The sequence below is a fragment of the Salvelinus fontinalis genome, chromosome 40 (genome assembly GCF_029448725.1).
Source record: "Salvelinus fontinalis isolate EN_2023a chromosome 40, ASM2944872v1, whole genome shotgun sequence".
Classification (NCBI taxonomy): domain Eukaryota; kingdom Metazoa; phylum Chordata; class Actinopteri; order Salmoniformes; family Salmonidae; genus Salvelinus; species Salvelinus fontinalis.
Window position 1 is genome coordinate 205,727 of NC_074704.1, and position 18,712 is coordinate 224,438.

Genomic DNA, 18,712 nt, shown 5'->3' on the forward strand with positions numbered 1-18,712 from the left:
AGCCCTGCAGCTGTTCTCTCTCCTCTTGCCTGTTAGTTTCTGTCTCACATGTCCGGCTGCACTATTTTCTAATTTGCTCTAAAACAAATACATTTCCGTTGATGATACTGGATACATCTCTCGTTCTTTATTCCCTGTCTGCGCTCATCTTAAATGAGAGTTCTAATGAGTGTAGCCAGAGTGTAGGTGAAGGAACGGAGAGAAGGTCGCTTTAGACTTGATGCATTCAGAACCAGGACACTGACTTTATCCGGAAAACCACAACAAAGATGGCGGACCAACCTTTCCGTCAAAGACTTGAGCTCAGGTCACATCCAATCGGCTTGCGTTCTGCTCTTCTTGAAAACATGTCGCCCATGAAGCTGTGTGTTCCAGGTGAGTCTGACATTACAAACTTTTAAATGAGTTGATAACGGCATTCTTTTCACATTTGAGACCATTAGACAAATACGTTAGGCAATATGTTTTTGAAGGTTATATTGCTATTTATAGCTTTCTAGCACGGGAAATGCGTGCCACCACATGCTCGTTTACGTTCTAGCCTAGCTCGGTAGCTAACTAGCTCGCATAGTCTATTTGACTGTTTTCTAGCTTACTTGCGAACTAACGTGACCTAATCTAGTGTATTTATTCTACATTATGTGAAATACAAACGCAATGTATAGTCACTTGGTACAACGCATGACATCGTTTGCTAAATGACGAGCTTGTGAGGTCTAGCTAGCGATGCTGACTTTCAGGTACTTTTCAAGCCCATCACATTTTTAAGTGCCCTGCCCACCGCCTCGGGGAGGAGCCCACTAATTCCAAGCGTTCCATCTCTTGTTGTGATCGACTCTACGTGCAAATGTTGAATTAACCCCGGGGACTTGGACTAAATGTCAGCGAAATGTAAACTATAAGGGCAGTGATTTATTTTGATTGTCGTTTGATATACACATATGTTTGTCAGGAACTGTGACGAGAAACTCTTGAGTGATTTAGCAATTCTGATTGTTTTTGTCAGACTATTATTATATTCTACTATTGGAAATGTGATAGATCAGCAGGACTATGTTAACACGAAACATGTCTGTCTCTCTACCCCTGTCTCTCTCCCTGTGTCTGTGTCTACCCATCTCTGTCTGTCTCTCTACCCTTGTCTCTCTCTCACTGTGTCTGTCTCTACCCATCTCTGGCTGTCTCTCTACCCCTGTCTCTTTCCCTGTGTCTGTGTCTCTACCCATCTCTGTCTGTCTCTCTCCCTGTGTCTGTGTCTACCCATCGCTGTCTGTCTCTCTCCCTGTGTCTGTGTCTACCCATCTCTGTCTGGCTCTCTCCCTGTGTCTGTGTCTCTACCCATCTCTGTCTGTCTCTCTCCCTGTGTCTGTGTCTCTACCCATCTCTGTCTGTCTCTCTCCCTGTGTCTGTGTCTCTACCCATCTCTGTCTGTCTCTCTCCCTGTGTCTGTGTCTCTACCCATCTCTGTCTGTCTCTCTCCCTGTGTCTGTGTCTCTACCCATCTCTGTCTGTCTCTCTCACTGTGTCTGTGTCTCTACCCATCTCTGTCTGTCTCTCTACCCATGTCTCTCTCCCTGTGTCTTGTGTCTCTACCCATCTCTGTCTGTCTGTCTCCCTGTGTGTGTTTACTTGTAATGATAGTGGATGTCTTACCTACCTTAGTTGAAAGCAGCGTAAGTAAGTCTCTGGATATCTGCAAAAAGTACAAATGTTTCTCACCCTGTGTGTGTATACATCTCTTTCTCCCTGTGTGGTGTGTGTGCAGGTGATAGACTATGCAGCACAGAAGACTGTATGCCCGGTACTGGGGTGTACCTACGACACGGCTACATCTACTCCTCGCTAGCAGGCTACGTACTCAGGAAGAACGAAGGAGAGGAGGTGAGACATTACATTTACATTTGAGTTATTTAGCAGACGCTCTTATCCAGAGCGACTTACAGTAGAGTGCATTTATTTTATTACATTTTACATACTGAGACATGGATATCCCTACTGGCCAAACCCTCCCTAACCCGGACGACGCTATGCCAATTGTGCGTCGCCCCACGGACCTCCCGGTTGCGGCCGGCTGCGACAGAGCCTGGGCGCGAACCCAGCCCAACCTGGGCGCGAACTCAGAGACTCTGGTGGCGCAGCTAGCACTGCGATGCAGTGCCCTAGACCACTGCTCCACCCGGGAGGCATATTGTAAACTATAAGGGGTGCAGCAGAGTACTAGGGTGTATTCATTAGTCACAGAACATAACAAAACATTTGGTCTCGTGCTAAATATTTACTTAAAAACCTTTTGCAAAAAAAACAAGTTTCTATTGGATAAATTCAGGTAGTTTCCTCCCCGTTCCGTTTGTTTCCTAGAGTAAACACTAAACAGCCAAACATTTTCCTACAGTCTGCCACTAATGAACACACCCCGGTTGCGCTGGTCTTTTAAGCACTAACAACACTTGTCTTTTCTGACTAGCGCTGATTATAGCTGCTTTATTGAGGATTTTACTTCTTGTGTTATGTGGTTGTCTTACATTTTTTACATTTGACTTAATGACCCAAATGTGATTTATGAGGTGTGATCAGAAGTGTGACGGGGAGGGACGATGAGAGGAGGTGAAAGGAGGAGGAGGAGGAGGGGATAAGAGGGGAGTGGCTGGCTCATTGGCATGGGGGAAAGCAGTTGGGGCTGGTTTTGGGTGTGGGACTCACATGTCAATGGTTATTTATTGTGTAACATTCCTGGAAGTAGAGAAACCACTCGAGGTTTGTTCACTTGGAACCCCTGAGGAATTATGCGGTGTTGTGGGAACGAAATGTAACATGTTCACACCTTAATCCTTCCTTGTCTTTACATTGACACTTCAGTCGTGTGTGTGTGTGTGTGTGTGTGTGTGTGTGTGTGTGTGTGTGTGTGTGTGTGTGTGTCTGCAGCTACCAGTCATCTCGGTGGTGAGAGAAACCGAGGCTCAGCTACTACCAGATGTAGGAGCCATAGTCACCTGTAAGGTGAGGTTTGGAGAGCTCTTGACGTGCGTGTGTAAACTTTTTCTACACCCTGGTAGTTGTTGTAGACCTACGTAGTGCTAAAAAGCTGTGCACATCACCTGGATTAAACCGGACAGAATAATTTTGAGGCTTGATAGATGAGGTGCTCTTGTCACTGATCCAAGCTCTCAACAATAGGTGTGTGTGTGTTTAACCTCACTGATAACATCCCCGATCGGTCTCCCTTCCTGTCCAGGTGACCAGTATCAACCCCAGGTTTGCCAAGGTCCACATCCTCTACGTTGGTTCCACACCACTGAAGGACCGTTTTAGAGGAACCATCAGGTAACGGATTATCTTATTACTGTTATTCTCATGGAGTGTCCCAAATGCCACTCTAGTCCCTATACAGTGCACTACTTTTGTCTGGGGTACAAATGGCAACCTATGGGCTCTGGTCACAAGTAGTACACTACATAGGATGCCATTTGGGACTATATAGGGAATAGGATACCATTTGGGACTATATAGGGAATAGGATGCCATAACTGTCAAGACTGTTCAATACTAATCTACTGTTTACTACACTAATATACACAGGAAAGAAGATGTAAGAGCAACAGAAAAAGACAGGGTATGTTTTTGAATCAATCTAAAGTTCCCCCACTGTTTGACCAACATATTTTATATTGTGAAAATATCATTTTTGGTATCATATAGACCCATCTGTTACTGTTTGTCATGGCGTCATACCGTCTGTTGCCTTTTGTCATGGCGTCATACCGTCTGATGCTGTTTGTCATGGCGTCATACCGTCTGATGCTGTTTGTTATGGCGTCATACCGTCTGATGCTGTTTGTCATGGCGTCATACCGTCTGATGCTGTTTGTCATGGCGTCATACCGTCTGATGCTGTTTGTCATGGCGTCATACCGTCTGATGCTGTTTGTCATGGCGTCATACCGTCTGATGCTGTTTGTCATACCGTCTGATGCTGTTTGTCATACCGTCTGATACTGTCTGATGCTGTTTGTCATGGCGTCTTAGCTCATTCTTGAATTGTAATAGACTGTGAACCACTATAACCTTTGACCTCTGTTGCAGGTGGAGACGTATAAAAGCTTCCGTCCTGGAGACATCGTCCTGGCTAAAGTCGTATCCTTCCATTTGACAGTCTTTCCAGTTCAGTAACTAGGTAGTAACACAGGGACAGTCAACCAGTGACTGATGTTGGGCTGGTTCTATTCCCTTAGTGCAGCTTTCACCATATTCACAATTTGACATTTAATCAATGTTAGACATCAGCCAAACAGAACGCACCAAACCACTGATCTACCAATCACCTTGCATCCCAAATAACTACTCATTATGTGATCCAGATGACTGATTCTGTGCCTTTCCAAGTGTTGTCCTTTAACCTCCTGACCCCCAGATCTCCCTGGGAGACGTCCAGTCCAACTACTTGTTGACCACAGCAGAGAACGAGCTGGGGGTGGTGGTAGCCCACAGTGAAGCAGGTGAGACTGGTCACATGACAACAACACTGCTGTTCTTAACCCTAGGTTACCCTCCTTAACACAACCCTTGGTTAACTAAAACCAACTGACACTTGTCAAGTAGTATATTTCTGTTTCCCTCCTCTCAGGAGCCCAGATGGTGTCTATCAGTAGTATATTTCTGTTTCCCTCCACTCAGGAGCCCAGATGGTGCCTATCAGTAGTATATTTCTGTTTCCCTCCACTCAGGAGCCCAGATGGTGTCTATCAGTAGTATATTTCTGTTTCCCTCCACTCAGGAGCCCAGATGGTGTCTATCAGTAGTATATTTCTGTTTCCCTCCACTCAGGAGCCCAGATGGTGTCTATCAGTAGTATATTTCTGTTTCCCTCCACTCAGGAGCCCAGATGGTGCCTATCAGTAGTATATTTCTGTTTCCCTCCACTCAGGAGCCCAGATGGTGTCTATCAGTAGTATATTTCTGTTTCCCTCCACTCAGGAGCCCAGATGGTGTCTATCAGTAGTATATTTCTGTTTCCCTCCTCTCAGGAGCCCAGATGGTGTCTATCAGTAGTATATTTCTGTTTCCCTCCACTCAGGAGCCCAGATGGTACCTATCAGCTGGTGTGAGATGCAGTGCCCGCGGACGCACGCCAAAGAGTTCCGCAAGGTGGCCAGGGTGCAACCTGAGTACCTGCAGGCCTGAGCAGGGACCAGCGGGCAGCGTGCACTCCTCACCTCTACCGCCCCCCCCGGCAGGGACCCCTTTCCCTTCCTCAAGGAACACACAGCTTCCCTATCTCTGACAGAGACAAACACACTCACTCACACTTGGATTGTAAACAATGCATTGTGAGTACAAAGGACCAAAATATTCTAGAGATCATGTACAGATGCTTGGACACGAATCCATGGGTATTGACTTGACACACACACACAGAGCCTTATGTTCAGGGGGGATACCTCGACACATACACACAGAGCCTTATGTTCAGGGGGATATCTCGACACACACACACACGCACACAGAGCCTTATGTTCAGGGGGGATATCTCAACAGTAGATTCCTCCCTCTACAACCTACAGCAAGGCAGCATTTTTTTCTCTCCTGGTTCTACAAGGCTACAGTAGAGGTGCAGGATTATGTTCCAACCCAGCACTAGGACACCTGATTCAAATGATCACTGGGGCCTTGATTGGCTGAATCAGTCTTGTTAGTGCTGGGCTGGAACACAAGAGTGCACCCCATGTACCCCTTCAGAAGCAGGAATAAATAACACTGATCCGGGGTTACCTTCTGATCCCATACCCTTCTCCCCGAAGTGTGCTCTCATGTATCCCCCCCCATGGATTTACTAGTCCTTTCCTTTTAAATCCATGAGGGGTAGTGAATGAGTGCACACCTTGGGGGGGGGGGGGGGGGGGGGGGGGGGTGTAGAATCAGACCACAGCCCTGGTGTGACAGTCACCAGTACAGACAGGCCCAATTCCAAATCGACCCTTAAACCCTACACTAGTAAGTAGGAGCTTGGGCCTTAAACGGCTAACACTTGGGATGTTGAAGTAAAGCGCTGGAATTGAAACTGTCATTTTGTGGCGGCACCGTTAAAGACCCATACGACAATACTTGTTTGTCTCTCTCATTTCTTCATGTACTTGTCAGCAGAGGCACATGTGTTTTTAAGAGTCAAATAAAGTGAATACCAAAGTGCATCATGTATGAACTACTCAACCTGTTCCAATGTTATTTACCTGCGTTATCAGAAAGGTTAATTTTAAAGATTTTTTTATTTTTATGAAATCTTTAAATAAGAGAGCCCCAACTGATGACTGTGTAAACAATTCTATGCTGTTTAAATGTGTCTAATTGACAGCTTATCACCTGCCAGTTTTTATCATGTCATGTTCAGTTAAGGCATTAGTTGATCGTACTACACAATGACCTATATAGTACACTACAGGGCCGCTGATCAAAAGTAGTGCGCCATTCAGGATGCCAACAACCTCATATGATACTGGACCAGTCAGAAGGCAGAAACACACACAGCTCTGCTCTCATTGGTACCACAGGTGGATAGGTGCAGCTTTCAGTTCAATCAATGTCAGCAGCTTTATGTCACACAGTACTCCTATACACTGAACATAAATATACATGTGTTGGTCCCATGTTTCATGAGCTGAAATAAAAGATCCTAGAAATGTTCCATACACACAAATGTTATCTATCATTGTGCACACATTAACATCCATGTTAGTGAGCATTAATTAGCATGATCATTACACAGGTGCACCTTGTGCTGGGGACAAAAGACCACTCTAAAATGCGCCGTTTTGTCACAACACAATGCCACAGATATATGTTTTTTGAGGGCGTGTGCAATTGGCATGCTGACTACAGGTATGTAAACCAGAGCTGTTACCAAAGATTTGAATGTTCATTTCTCTACCATAAGCAGCCTCCAATGTCATTTTTGAGAATTTGGCAGTACGTCCAACCAACCTCACAACCACAGACCCCGTGTAACCAAGCCAGCCCAGGACCTCGACGTTCAGTCTTCACCTGCGGTATCGCCATCCACCCGGACAGCTGATAAAACGGAGTATTTCTGTCTGTAATAAAGCATTTCTGTGGGGAAAATCCCTTTCTGATTGGCTGGACTTGGCTCCCCAGTGGGTGGGCCTATGCCCTCCCAGGCCCATCCATGGCTGCACCCCTGCCCAGTCATGTGAAATCTATAGAGTAGGGCCTAACTCATTATAACTGTTGCATTTATATTTTTGTTACCAGTCAAAACTTTGGACACACCTCATTTCAGGTTTTTTATTTTTTACCTTTTTCTACATTGTAGAATAATAGTGAAGACATAAACTATGAAATAACACATGGAATAATGTAGTAACCAAAAAAAAGTGTTCAACAAATCAAAATATATTTGCCAAGAGTGTGCAAAGCTGTCATCAATGCAAGGGGTGGCTACTTTGAAGAATCTCAGATATATTTTGATTTGTTAAACACTTTTTTGGTTACTACATGATTCCATATGTGTTATTTGATGTCTTCACTATTATTCTACAATGTAGAAAAAGGTAAAAAATAAAGAAAAACCCTGTAATGTGTAGGTGTGTCCAAACCTTTGACTGGTACCGTATATACATTCATAAACACCCCATCCACAGACAGACAGTCCCAAGACTCTGCAAGAGAAAAGGTACACACACTCATCCACATCCGTTTGGGATGCTAGACACACTCAAGGGTCCCGACTCAGTCATCGAAGCGCACCGATCGGGTTTTGTTGATGTCAATCGAGAACTTCTTATTGGACGACGCCGAGAACCCAAGTCCCGCCCCCCTTCCTGTGAAGTCCATGCGGCGCGACTGAGCGCGCTCAAATTCCCCCAGTAGGCCTTGCTGCAAGCTCTGCTGTCCGTCTTTAGTCAGCGCCATGTTGGTCCGCCCTCCCGTCGCACCGCTCGCTGCCATTGGCTGCCCGCCCTTCTTGAAGCCGCCCATCAACCGCAGGAACTTACTATGTTGGTCGGAACTGTCAAATTGGGCAGTGCCCCACTGGCCCAAACCCTGGAAGGGAAGAAGAACAATGTTTGTAATATTTATATTCGACATAATGATTTGTAACAGAGAAGAGTTGGTATGTGACCCCATATTTGGGATACACCTTGGTGTCCTGACATCGTAAGAGTACTGACCGATGGTACCGGTGCTGCTATGAGTTGGACTGGATTGGACTTCTGGTCGATCTCATTCTGCAGGGCCAGGCGTCTCCCCTATTGAATATAATAGGACCATCGTTTTATATTAAGGCCATGTTATATAGTACAAAACATATACTGTATAGTCCATGTTATAGAGTACACAACATATACTGTATAGTCCATGTTATATAGTACACAACATATACTGTATAGGCCATGTTATATAGTACACAACATATACTCTGTTATATGGTACACAACATGTGGTTGGTGATTCTATTTACTGTACTCCTAGTCTAAAATATAAAAATACTCAAATCCACGTGTACTTCAATGGCTGCCCATTTGATTTTTTGACCAGTTATTGGCAAAAGATCTGATTATTGGCAAAACAGCAGAATCACTTTGCAATCACTTGGGAGTATCCCTGACACAGACCAGGGTATTACGTAATCAGTATAGAGCATTTATATTGGTTGGTGTGTGTCCAGCATGTTTGACTGCAGCACTGTGTAAATCAATGACAACAGCATTCACTAATAAGCATTTGTATAATATAATGCATTCATCATTTATTCATAAATAGTTACATAATCAATATACAATGTTTCATTCAGACCAGGAAGAAATTACATTTATCTTTCTCACAGTGACAGAGGGATGGAATGGAGACTTGGATTGGTGGACTGGCATGTGGGATTCACAGGATCCAAACAGATCTAATGGGTCGTTAGTGATCTACCTGATCAATATGGATCTCGAAGGCGTTTCCCCTGGTCTCCGACAGGAAAACCACGTCCGTCTGGTCCCTCTGGGGGTTGGAGAAAAACAACATATCAGACAACTACAGACCTTCATACTGATACTGTCAGTGTTTTAATACCTTTAAGTAGAAACAATTAAGTAAGAAAGTCAACACTGTTTTACCCATTCGATTGTTGGGAGCATATATTCATTTAACAGTTAACTATTCTGTTAGTCGGCACCTCCAGCATTTTGGGTGCGTGTCGGCGCATGCTTTTTACAGTACTTTCAACAAGGACCCCCCTTTCAAATGGCTCTAGAATCAGGGCCACCTTCCATAGGCAAACCTTGTGGACCGTTTCAGATAGAAATGTCAGGAATAGAGCCGACATGATTCCTCATTCTACATGTCAGAGAGACATGTTTGTTCTACATCATATATGTCTATCTGAACGTTCCACAACGTTGTACCCTGCTGAAGTAGTGCCATGATTTGATAACCTCTTCACCTCTGACCCTTAACCCCTTTAACTCACCTCCTGGTCTTCAGGGGCGCAGCTCTCCACCTTTATCTTCTTTTTCCCCTTCGTCGGAATCTTCTTCCCTTTCTTGTGAGGGGTGCTGCCCTCCATTTCTGTCTCTACCCCAGAGGAGCTCTTCTTTACCTTTTTCCTTCCCTCGCTCTCTCCGTCCTCCGCCTGTTCCACTACTCCTTTCGTATCCACCCTTTTCGTCTGTTTGGGCTTCCGCTTGTCCACCACCATCACATCCTCCTTCTCTGCTAGTGCAGAGGCCTTTCTCTTCTTCATCTTGCCCTCCTCCTTTCCTTCCGTCTCCATGGTGGTGTCTGCAGCGCTGCTGGAGGACTTGAGTTTCTTCTTTTTCTTTTTGGTGTTATTCTGTTCCTCCTCCTGTACTGCTACTGTAGCCTCAGCTCCCTTCTTCTTCTTTACTATCACTTCTTTCTCTGCCTCTTCGCTCTCTTTCTCTGCGATTGCTCTCTTCTTACCCTTCTTTTTCTTCTTCGTCTCCCCCTCTTCCTCCTCCTGACTCTCCTCAGTTGGTTCAGCAGCTTTAGGGATCTTTTTCACTTTCTTTTCTTCTTCTGTTTTTCCCTTCTTTTTCTTGCCTTCCTTTATTTCTATCACCTCTCCTTCCTGTGCCTTGACAACGCTGATCTCTGTCTCTTCTGCCTGAGAGAGCTTCTTTTTCTTCGGCCCATTTTCCACTACTCCTTTCTCGTCCTTTAATTCACTCTGTTCTGTCTCTACCTCCGTTTTAACAGTGTTAACACCTTTATGTTTTTTCTTCTTCTGGCCGCACCTTCTGTCATTTCCATCAGTCATGGCTTCCTCACCGTTGATGTCAGTCCCAGACGACAACTTCTTCTTCTTCCCTTTCTGTTTCTCCTGGTCTTCTTCCGTATTCCCCCATTCTCCATTGGATGACACCTGCTCTTCTTCTACCAGAGTCTCTACTTTCGTCTTCTTTTTCTTCTTCACTCCTTCGTTATTCCCTTGGTTTATGGAAGTGTTTTCTGAGATCTCTTCCTCAGCGTGGGTGTCCTTCCCAGTCTTCTTGTTCGTCTTCTTCATGGTAACCATCCTGTTGCCTGTGTCGGCTTGGACCATCTGAGAAAAATAAACATCCCACAATATGTATCTGTTTGAAAGAAGCAGCCACTTCAAACGACATAGTAGAGAATGCATTTTAGGTTTAAAATGGACACAATATTGGTATTGACGGTGTGTGTCCTAAATGGAACCCTACTTTCTATATATTGCACTTATTCTGACCCAATGTGTCCTGGTTCAAAGGTGGTGCACTAAATAGGGGATATGGTGGCATTTGGGATGTAGTCAGCATCATTTTGGAGAGCAACACAGAACCAAATACAAACCAGTGATCTGACCGAAACCGTGGACAGGGACTCCTTGTCTATCTCCCTCTGTAGGGCCAGACGTTGATCCTACAGGGGATAAAGCCTGGATTAAAAACTAACAGTACACTTTTACAGTAGATGTTGGCTCAAGTACTATGTTTCATAGGTTGTCTATCCAAATTGTCAGCCAATCCCAGCACATGTGGAGGAAGGTGTCTTAAAACCAGTGATTCACATACATTGACTGGTGATCAATTGATAACGATTGTTGTTGATGTGATTTGATAAATTGATAACGTGATTTATTTTACGGTGATCTCATCTAACGTTAGCTACCTGATCAATAAAGACCTTTGCCACGGTGTTGTATCTTCCTGTCTTCTCGGACACGAAAACCACTTCGTCATGAAAAGCCGTCTGCAGAATTAAACACAGCCAGTTCAGTTAACGCAGGTAAGTTATACAAAACAATAACATTTACCAGTCTATTTGCCTAGGTTATAATGTAGTTTACAAAACAACTAGTTCAGTGTAAGTCAAGTTATGCTAGCAAGCAGCATCGATTGAATGTGTGCATGGGGTGTTAAGGGTTAGCTGGCTTGCCATGTTAGCTGGCCAAATAACCGTCACCGGTGATAAAACACTTTGCAACGGGTGAACACAACAATTCGATACTTGAAAGACTACTTGAACGCTTGATCATTCAATATTTATAAATAACGGCATTAAAGTTTACTTACTTTGAAGACTCACGTAGAACCGTGTGTACACCAGTGCTGTACTGCTCCTTGACCCGGAAGTACTGTGAGATTCTCTTCTAGTAATCGTCCTCGTGTGTCTATAGCAACAAAACTCAACGGCACGCTCCTTCTGTCCCTCTTCTATCTCCTGATTCTCTCCCTTCTTTACACCTCGTATGTTTCTGTATCTTTCTCTCTCTCTCTCATATGCTGTGTGTGTGTGTGAGAGAGAGAGAGAGTCAAATGGTTCTCTCTCTCAAAAACGTGCAGAACAACATATCCAATCAGAGCAGAGCTCTGGAAAGCCCATGTGCTTATTGCCCCACTACTTTTGACCAGAGTTCCCATGTGGGATGCAGCCATGCAGTGTGGGCAAACACTCACTCCATAATTTGCTCACACACACATACATTTATACTGACTCTACACACACACACACACACACACACACACACACACACACACACACACACACACACACACACACACACACACACACACACACACACACACACACACACACACACACACGACTTATATAAAGTCATCATATACACTGCTGCTGTTCTGTTTATCATATATCCTGATGCCTAGTCACATTACCCCTATATATATATCTACCCCTATAGATCCAGTATCCCTGCAAATTGTAAATATGGTACTGACCCTGTATATAGTATGCTTACCCCTATACATATCTACCTATATATATCCAGTATCCCTGTACATTATAATATGGTACTGACCCTGTATATAGTATGTTTACCCCTATGCATATCTACCTCTAGATCCAGTATCCCTGTACATTATAATATGGTACTGACCCTGTATATAGTATGTTTACCCCTATACATATCTACCTCTAGATCCAGTATCCCTGCACATTGTAAATATGGTACTGGAACTGACCCTGTATATCATACGTTTACCCCTATACATATCTACCTCTATAGATCCAGTATCCCTGTACATTATAATATGGAACTGACCCTGTATATAGTATGCTTACCCCTATACATATCTACCTCTATAGATCCAGTATCCCTGCACATTGTAAATATGGTACTGGAACTGACCCTGTATATAGTAACCTTACCCCTATACATATCTACCTCTATAGATCCAGTATCCCTGTCACCTTACCCCTATACATATCTACCTCTATAGATCCAGTATCCCTGCACATTGTAATTATGGTACTGGAACTGACCCTGTATATAGTATGCTTACCCCTATACATATCTACCTCTATAGATCCAGTATCCCTGCACATTGTAAATATGGTACTGGAACTGACCCTGTATATAGTATGCTTACTTACTTTATCATGTTCTTCGTATTTTTTATTTACTGTGTGTTTTTGTTCTACCTTGTTATTCTCAGTATTACATTGTTATTGATTACTGCATTGTTGGGCTTAGAGCTGGGCAATAAATGTATTTTACTGTCCTTGTGCATGTGACATTAAAAACCTCTAGCTTTATGGAAACCAAATAGACTCTGTAACCAACAGCAGAGGGCGTTAGGGTGCTGTAGCCTAGCTGTTACTTTGTGTGTGTGTCCATTATGGCATCCTATTCCCTATATAGTGAACTACTTTTGACCAGGATGCCATTCAGGATGCTCACTAGCAAAGCCTGTAGCTTATTAGAACTGTCAGCTCATGACAGTCACTTACCATGCCAGTGGCTTTTACCAGAGATAGATAGAAGCCCCAAGCCTACAAGGTTTGAACCTTTTCTGTGTTAAGCTTTCCATGCTGCATAGTATTATTACCAAGACAGCACGGCTGCTGCAGGTATATCATGTTAAAACGCAAACAATCTGTCATTTTAGATAGAAGCAAAATAAACCTTCCAAACAGTTTCATATAGAAATGTTTCTGCCTGTAAATTTGCATGCTACAAAGCCTTCTACAGACACCTCAATAATGTGTCGATCCAAACAGTTTAATCTATAATCTATATTTTATTGAATTGAGTTTGTGTGAGAATTGCGTTTAAGAGACATGCAACCAAGCCCTCCTCTGTATTAGGACATAGGATGATAATATAATAGCCTTATACAGGAGTACACGACGGGTCAGAGTAAAGCCACTAATACCAATCTCCCCTATCAGTTTCCCTAAATGGGTTATTCCAAGGTTAGAGCACCATAGGGATTAAGAGGCAGCAGATTAGTCCAATCAAGGACAAGGGGGTGCCTCACTGTTCAGGTGTTGGGAGACAAGACACGCAAAGAAGAAGTCTCTGAAATATATAACAATAGTATGAGGTGCAGATCCTACCATTAATTCATATACTGTATATTCTGCCATATAATCATACTGATATTGCACTCCCTGTTAAAATCTCTCAAAATGTGTTACAACAACCCCATAACAAAACTACTGATATCATAGAACCACACCAAAAAAATACAGTACTCGTTTGTGACACCAATAATAAATTAAATTTCACCATCATAACATTCACCGTAGAAATATGCCACACGAACATTATATCCCAAATAGTGACAGCAGAGATTAACTTAATAAAGTGCTTGATCACAACACCTCCGGTGGACCGAACACAAAGCCGAGAGTCTTAGAAAAAAACACTTGTTTATGTGTCCCAACACATCTAATAGAGTCATAATCGTGATCAGTAGGAGCAACTCTCGTGTTCCGCATCCCAAATGGCACCCCATTCCCTACATAGCGCACTACTTTAGAACCCTTTGGATCCTGGTCAAAATTAGTGCACTAAATAGGAAATAGAATGCCATTTGAGACGCGTCACACAGTCTGTAGAGAACATGAGTGGGCAGGCGAGGTTAGTGAGCACGGTGGATGGATGGAATTTACATAAATACTGAATGCCTCCAGAATGGAACCCTATTCCTTATAATGCAGTGCTTCAACCAGAACCAGAACCGTACGGCTCTGGCCAACAGTAGTGCACTTTATAGGCAATAGAGTTCTATTTGGGACGTGACCACTGTTCTCCTGTACCTGGTGTGTCATATAGGCTTTTTTCCCCCTTTTTAAAACAACAAAACAGAAAAGCTAAAAATATATTTTTTAAACAGAAACTGTATCTCAAATGGAACTCTATTCCTATGTAGTGCACTACTTTTGACCAGAGCCGGTGCCATTTGGAACGTAGCCGATAACTGTTCACTGAGCGAGCTTGACGTTCATCATCATCATCGGGGATATATTCCAGTCTGCATGGGTTAAGAAGGGCCAGGCAATGTCTTTGTTACCCATCTCTGAATCTCGTGTAGTCAATCCTGGAATGACATTTCTTGTGAGCACTGATCTCAAGTCAGTTTTTCCCTTTTCCTCTCAATGACCAAAGTGTATAAAAAGTTAGTGTGAACTGATCCTAGATCTGTGGCTAGGGGTAAATGCCTTGTTGCAGTGCTTTGTACAGTCAATGGTGAGGTGAGGTGAGGTAGAGGCATTGATGGGGTTATGAGTGACATTGGAAACATTCCGGAGCATTCCGGCACCATAATATGCCATGTTGCCATGGAGACCGGTTCCAAGGTTCCCCTCTCACCACAGCTGTCTCCCTGTGTAGTTCACCGGAGCGGTAGGCATCTGTTACAGACAGACAAGTGGTTAGGGTGTGTGTGTGTGTGTGCAAATCAAATCAAATGTTATTTGTCACATGCGTCCGAATACAACAAGTGTAGACTTTACCATGCAATGTTTACTATATGAACCCTTTCTCAACAATGCAGTTAAAAAGTAAGAACATTTGCAAATAGATAAAAATAAAATATTAAGACAATAAAATAACAGTAACGATGTTCTATACAGGCTATATACAATGAGTACCGGTACAGAGTCAGTGTACTGGGGTAAGAGGTAGTTGAGTTAATATGTAATAATATTATATAATATTATAAACTGGGTGGTTTGAGCCCTGAATGCTGATTGGCTGACAGCCAGGGTATATTAGACCGTATACCACGGGTATGACAAAACATGTATTTTTACTGCTCTAATTAGGTTGGTAACCAGTTTATAATAGCAATAAGGCACCTTGGGGGTTTGTGGTATATGGCCAATATTCCACGGCTAAGGTCTGTATCCAGGCACTACACGTTGCGCTGTTCCTAAGAACAGCCCTTAGCCGTCGTATATTGGCCATATACCACACCCCCTCGGGTCTTATTGCTTAAATATAATATGAACATGGGTGTTGTGCGTTTGTGTGTGTGAGATAAGACACACTAACCGTTCCTCCGTTCATCACCAGGGCCATCTCAGTGGGCTGGTACATGTGGCCTCTGAAGGGGATCCCAGGACGCATCCCCCCATGTCCGTTATGGTACGACCCACCTCTCAGTGCTGAGACTCGACCCAGGGAGAGAGCAAACACAAATCAAGTGGATGCTACTAGTTAATCGTTAGTTCATTTTTTTTCTGTAGACAATCCTTCTATTTCGACTTAAATCTTTTGCATATACACAAACATTTGCATAAACCCACACATAGCCTTTCACACAACCAACACACACACACACACACACACAGTGTACCTGCGCTGTGTTCCTCGATAGAGTAGGTCTGGTTATCTGCGTAGGGCCTGTGTGTGAGGGTGTGTGTAGGTAATGGCACCTCCTGTTGGAAGCAGGGCTGCTGGGGCTGGCTGGTGTCAAAGTAGTCCTGCTGGATGGGGACCGGCGGGTCTCTCAGACACAGGTGGGCTTCTGGGATAGCGTGAAATAATAGGAGGATCCAACCTTGCGCCACCAAGGCAACTGCCAACGCCGGCTCATCCCAGTCCAGTCGCCGCCCTTCCCCACCACCCGTCCGCGCCCCCCTCAACACCATGTCGCCATAGAGATAGAGCACAAGCCAGGAAACCCATAGCAACAAGGATGCCAGGCAGGACAGGAAGAGCCAGACGGCATTGCACTTCCAACGCCGCTCGCACCCTCCGTCACTCCCCTCCTCTGCCTCGTCCTCTCCCCCTTCCCCTCCACACAGCACCACAGCCAGGGAGAGGCCAAGCGCCATCAGGAGCAGCCCCAGGGCGTAGCTGCAAACCAGGGCAAAGTCTAACGGTGGGTAGTCGCAGGCCCCGTGGCCCTCCCTCACCACTGTCAGCAGCAGCCACTCTCCAGAGATGATCCCCTGGACCAGGGCCAGGGCCATGCCAAGCCCAGCCAGGGAGCTCCCTTTGGGGCTAGACTTTCCAGACACCAGCCTCTTCAACCGCACCGCCTGGGCCAGGAGGCAGGAGAAGCATAGGGCGAACAGGGGGCCCCAGAGGACCCGGCGGACCACACACAGGGCCTCGTTACGCCCCACCAGGAAGACCAGGGACAGGGAGAACAGAACCAAGAGGGAGGCCAGCAGGAGGAGAAGAGGACCCAGGCCGGAGCGCCGATCTGGGTCAAGGATGGAGTGGCGCTTGGCTAGGAGAACCACGGAGAGGACCAGGGAGGTGATGGCTCCACCACAGGCCACGGCCTCCAACACCACCCCCCACACAGACTCCAGGTCGCACAACGTCCGGTAGAGGGGGTCCACGTTTACACCGCAACCCAGAGGAGGGGGAGGGGCCAGGCCGGGGTCGATGATGTCATCCTGGGAGTGGCCGCAGCCAATCAGAGAGAGGAGAAAGAGAAGGACGGGACTGAGGGCCATCTGAGATAGAGAGAGAGAAATGAAGAAGAGGAAGAAGAGGGAGGGAGAGAGAGAGAAATGAAGAAGAGGAAGAAGAGGGAGGGAGAGAGAGAGAAATGAAGAAGAGGAAGAAGAGGGAGGGAGAGAGAGAGAAATGAAGAAGAGGAAGAAGAGGGAGGGAGAGAGAGAGAAGCAAAACGTTGTTACTGAATCATGTCAACAACACAGCACCAAAATGGCCTGTCTCTTGCTATCACTTGTTTAGTCACTGGTTTAGTCAGTGTATCATTCAGACCACAAGAGACTGTGGAAGGAGTTTCTGCTAGAGGGAACTAACTGTTCCTGGTACGTCTTTCATTTCACAAATGTATCATTATTATGTCATGTCCTTTCTCTATCTCTAACTGCTTGGAAGCTCACGCACACACACACACACACACACACACACACACACACACACACACACACACACACACACACACACACACACACACACACACTGAAATGCACACACACACACACACACACACACACACACACACACACACACACACACACACACACACACACACACACACACACACACACACACACACACACACACACACACACACAGCATGGCCCTCAGCAGCCCACTCAGCCTGTGCCAGCCAGGGCCACGGTTCCCATAGTAACGAGCAGCCAAGTGGGTTGGCCTACATAGCGCTGGGTTTTCACAACACAGGCTGAGTGACAAGTACACGCACACACACCAACACACAGACACACACAGTTCAAAATTGGAAGAAAACACTTTTTTTAAAGTGTCATGGCCCGGGGCGGGGCTACGATAGGGGCTATCAAAAAGTTGTAATTAAGCTGTCAGTCTTTACATCTGACACCAAAAACAACAATAATCCATAAACTTACTCTGCATATTAATCCTTGAAATATTCATTTGTTCAATTATTGTGAACTGAACTCACCTTGAGAGATTAGTTGAATGTCCCGTTAGGTTACTTAATAACTTTCATGACTTCGAAAAAATAAAGAGGTCACATCTCTAGTCCCACATAGTCGATATCCAAAACTCATAATTCATCTTGGGTCCATGTTAGTTCAACGACGTTTGTTCAGCAGACTCATTTAAGATCTTCTTCATTTACAGGCGACTACAAGGTGACCGTTATCTGACGTGTTGGCGAGCTGTGCGCACAGCAGATCGCACGCTCACCATAAATAACGGACTGTATAAAAGGTGAGTCACTCGTTGACTATTCCGTTTGTATTCCATCCGTTCCCCGGTGGCGCGAGCTGTGACGGTTATTAGGTCCGTTAAAATCACTCCTGTCTGTAGCATCTCTCTGGTGCGTTTCCGTTATTTCCCCATTGTATCACGTTATATCACATCGTTGTTTTGGCAACGCTACAGCGCGCTATGAGCACTCCAAAAAAGTGTCAGGTGCACGCTTGACTTCACTCCCACACATAGCTAAATATAACAAACCCGACTAAAAGTTCTCTCTCTCTCTCTCTCTCTCTCTCTCTCTCTCTC

The 18,712-nt window shown here is 44.9% G+C and overlaps 3 protein-coding genes across 5 annotated transcripts; 1 reads left to right on the forward strand and 2 right to left on the reverse strand.

Annotated features, from left to right (window-relative positions):
* Positions 1-269: 269 nt before the first annotated feature.
* exosc1 (exosome component 1) lies at positions 270-6,190 on the forward strand. 2 transcript variants are annotated; one of them, XM_055907336.1, is made up of 8 exons: positions 270-375; positions 1,766-1,881; positions 2,923-2,997; positions 3,233-3,321; positions 3,577-3,610; positions 4,081-4,131; positions 4,409-4,493; positions 5,072-6,190. In XM_055907336.1, exons 1-8 carry the CDS (start codon positions 270-272, stop codon positions 5,176-5,178), a joined length of 663 nt encoding a protein of 220 aa, XP_055763311.1. In that variant the 3' UTR covers positions 5,179-6,190. The 2 variants fall into 2 exon arrangements, with proteins under 2 accessions (XP_055763311.1, XP_055763310.1); XM_055907335.1 differs by lacking the exon at positions 5,072-6,190 and adding an exon at positions 4,622-5,048.
* A 373-nt stretch (positions 6,191-6,563) lies between these two features.
* On the reverse strand, positions 6,564-11,818 carry knop1 (lysine-rich nucleolar protein 1). Of its 2 annotated transcripts, none has more exons than XM_055907327.1 (7): positions 11,553-11,818; positions 11,164-11,229; positions 10,831-10,899; positions 9,467-10,561; positions 8,929-8,997; positions 8,181-8,258; positions 6,564-8,052 (listed from the first exon to the last, which is right to left on the reverse strand). In XM_055907327.1, the coding sequence occupies exons 4-7, from the start codon at positions 10,559-10,561 to the stop codon at positions 7,738-7,740; spliced, it is 1,557 nt and encodes a 518-aa protein (XP_055763302.1). In that variant the 5' UTR covers positions 10,831-10,899; positions 11,164-11,229; positions 11,553-11,818; the 3' UTR covers positions 6,564-7,737. The 2 variants fall into 2 exon arrangements, with proteins under 2 accessions (XP_055763302.1, XP_055763301.1); XM_055907326.1 differs by having other exon boundaries at positions 11,149-11,229.
* A 1,682-nt stretch (positions 11,819-13,500) lies between these two features.
* On the reverse strand, positions 13,501-18,712 carry gprc5bb (G protein-coupled receptor, class C, group 5, member Bb). Its single transcript, XM_055906933.1, has 4 exons — positions 18,144-18,712; positions 16,086-17,199; positions 15,782-15,894; positions 13,501-15,138 (listed from the first exon to the last, which is right to left on the reverse strand). The coding sequence occupies exons 2-4, from the start codon at positions 17,197-17,199 to the stop codon at positions 15,094-15,096; spliced, it is 1,272 nt and encodes a 423-aa protein (XP_055762908.1). The 5' UTR covers positions 18,144-18,712; the 3' UTR covers positions 13,501-15,093.